The sequence below is a fragment of the Populus euphratica genome, unplaced genomic scaffold (genome assembly GCF_000495115.2).
Source record: "Populus euphratica unplaced genomic scaffold, PopEup_1.0 scaffold6410.1, whole genome shotgun sequence".
Classification (NCBI taxonomy): domain Eukaryota; kingdom Viridiplantae; phylum Streptophyta; class Magnoliopsida; order Malpighiales; family Salicaceae; genus Populus; species Populus euphratica.
The window spans coordinates 1-2,460 of NW_011506177.1; the positions used below are offsets into that span (position 1 = coordinate 1).

At 35.5% G+C, this 2,460-nt stretch overlaps 1 protein-coding gene across 2 annotated transcripts; it reads right to left on the reverse strand.

The window, feature by feature from the left end:
- Window positions 1-139: 139 nt before the first annotated feature.
- Window positions 140-2,352, reverse strand: LOC105120304 (carotenoid cleavage dioxygenase 7, chloroplastic-like). 2 transcript variants are annotated; one of them, XM_011018474.1, is made up of 6 exons: window positions 2,151-2,352; window positions 1,931-2,062; window positions 1,365-1,637; window positions 1,151-1,236; window positions 636-950; window positions 140-497 (listed from the first exon to the last, which is right to left on the reverse strand). In XM_011018474.1, the coding sequence occupies exons 1-6, from the start codon at window positions 2,266-2,268 to the stop codon at window positions 351-353; spliced, it is 1,071 nt and encodes a 356-aa protein (XP_011016776.1). In that variant the 5' UTR covers window positions 2,269-2,352; the 3' UTR covers window positions 140-350. The 2 variants fall into 2 exon arrangements, with proteins under 2 accessions (XP_011016776.1, XP_011016777.1); XM_011018475.1 differs by having other exon boundaries at window positions 1,931-2,033; window positions 2,151-2,350.
- Between the last annotated feature and the right edge of the window lie 108 nt (window positions 2,353-2,460).

Below are 2,460 nucleotides of genomic sequence, written 5' to 3' on the forward strand. Positions count from 1 at the left end.
TAATAATTTAGCTTGTTATTTTAATAATATAAAGTATATTAAATTCATGCAATTAATTTAGCTTAATCAATTCCATAAAATTTCAATAAATAAATAAATAAATATTCAACATGATGTAGTTTAGGGTTGGCTTCGCAAATTCACAAGCCTGGTACGAATCACTTACATTTAAATTTTAAAATCCAAAAAACACAGATATTTGATGTGCTAACATCTTCTATGATTGATTTCATCTACATGCATAGATATCATTTGCTTAACCAGGAATCTACCAGGTCTGTAGGAATGAATATCACAGCTATATTGATTAAAATGATGATCTCAGAATATAGCATTTTTAACTGATTGGATTAAGAACCGTTGACCCAAAAACCATGGAAACCAAGTGGAAAATTTAAATGCCTGGGGACCTCTAATCTTGCTACGAGTGCATCAGCTTTCCCTATCCTCTTCGGATTCAAAATTACAAGATAGCACCTTTGTATTGCAACTGCATACTGCAAAACAGCAAAAATGCGCAGCAAAGTTGCATTAAAACACATGCAAAAATCTTGTATGTCACCTTTTTTTTTTTTTCAGTAATGCTGCGGAAGAACATTGGAAAAAAAACTCTTCAGTGCGGATTGATTTCTCACCTCCACTACCAGAAGATATCCATCGTCTTCTTCCCTTCCTTTTGGAACAAATATAGGCTCCCCGATAAACCTCCTCGCACCAACGGTCCATGTATGGATAGATTTGTCTAACAAGTTTAGCTTCACCACCATATCGAAAGGGAAATGCGGCAATGTTTGGCGTGAGCCTGAAGAACTTGCTGCATAAACATACTTGTTTTTATTACCAGAGAAGTCAGGATTTATGACAGGAAAATCTGCTGGCTTGCTCCACTGATTCAAGGGTTCAACGCTGCTTTCTTGACAGGTCCCATCAGCATCCAAATTTATAGAAACCTACATTACATATAAATCAATATCTTAGGTCGAGGATAGCTCCACAATTGTGGTTGATCATAAAAATCTGAAATTCACAATTTTAACCATCCTTGTAGAGAAAAATCATCTTGGCTCCGCATCTTGTTCTTTTTTCCCTCGTGCATGAAACTAAAGCATTTCAATCCCTTACAGATTTATTCACAGAGAGAGAAGAGTACCTGAACAAGATGGGGCAGTAGCTCATCTCCACCTTCCTTCACGTTCATAACAGAAGGGTCTAGCTTAGCATTTTGCCAATTATATCCTGTCCAATTGCAAAGATGTATATCACAGTTTCTGTCAAGAGTTATCTAGATTCCTACTTGAAAACTACGTTGATTTCTCTTTACTTCCGAGATAATCTTAAGTAATAAGTGCTCAAAAACCACCCACCAAATAGTTTTTGGAAATTGAACCATTGGTAGGAGCAAATGCAAGCATGTATTTGAATTTGCAAATTTCCATTGACATCTTTGGCCTCATAAGCATTGCCAACATGTAGCAGCCACATTGTTGAAGGTGCTTCCACTGGCACTCTCCAGTTTCTATTGCTGGGTGATTTCTCAGGAAATCGGGGAAGCAAGTAGATGGGAGAGGTAGACTTGCTAGGATTCACTGACAAAGCTGATATCATCGGAGATAGTCCACAAATAGCAGTCATTGATCCTGCAATATCCAGGTTATGTATTGCAAAGTAATTAATCGTATCTGCCAACAAAATCCATATTTATTGCTATTGTGATCTCTAGTCACTTGTGCCATAGCAATTCTTTAAGACAGCACATGAAAAAAAAGAAAAAACAGCATTATTTTAACTAAAATGATTGGCTTGAAGATTTAATGACCCAAACCCTTTTCCAAATCAATCCCCGATCTAACACTATAATATTAATTGTTTCCATTATATAATTTAAGATCAGACAAGGTAACATAAATGTTCTTTGCATGCAGATGATTACCGATGACATCAAGCTTAATGCGGTTGGCGAATAATATGTAATGAGTATCTGTAAATGCCCAGTCATGGATCATCAAATGATCGGGAATGTTGAATTCTTGTCTCTGCAACAACTTGAAATTTTCATCATATTCTGAAAATGACAAATTGTTAATCAACAATCACTAGATGAGATTTTTATTTCTAGGCATAAAATTACTGCCATTCTCAACATTATTTACCATAAAAAGTAAAATTACTGCGGGGCAGTAGCATGTCCTCGGCATTGCATGAAGCAGTAATCAGTCTGTTCCTTTTAGCATCGAGTTTATAATGGGACAACAATCTCTTTGGTGGCATTTTAAACACTCCTGTGCAAGTAATTTTTCAGAAGAAGAGAAAAACACTCCTATAGTCAGCAAAAACACAAACATTAATATATAAACCTCTGCAATTTCCTTTAATCTATCAACAAAATCCTTACTAGTAGAAAAAATTTAATTTGATGTAGTCATCTTTAGCCACCCTAATATATCCTTAGTTCATGTAAAC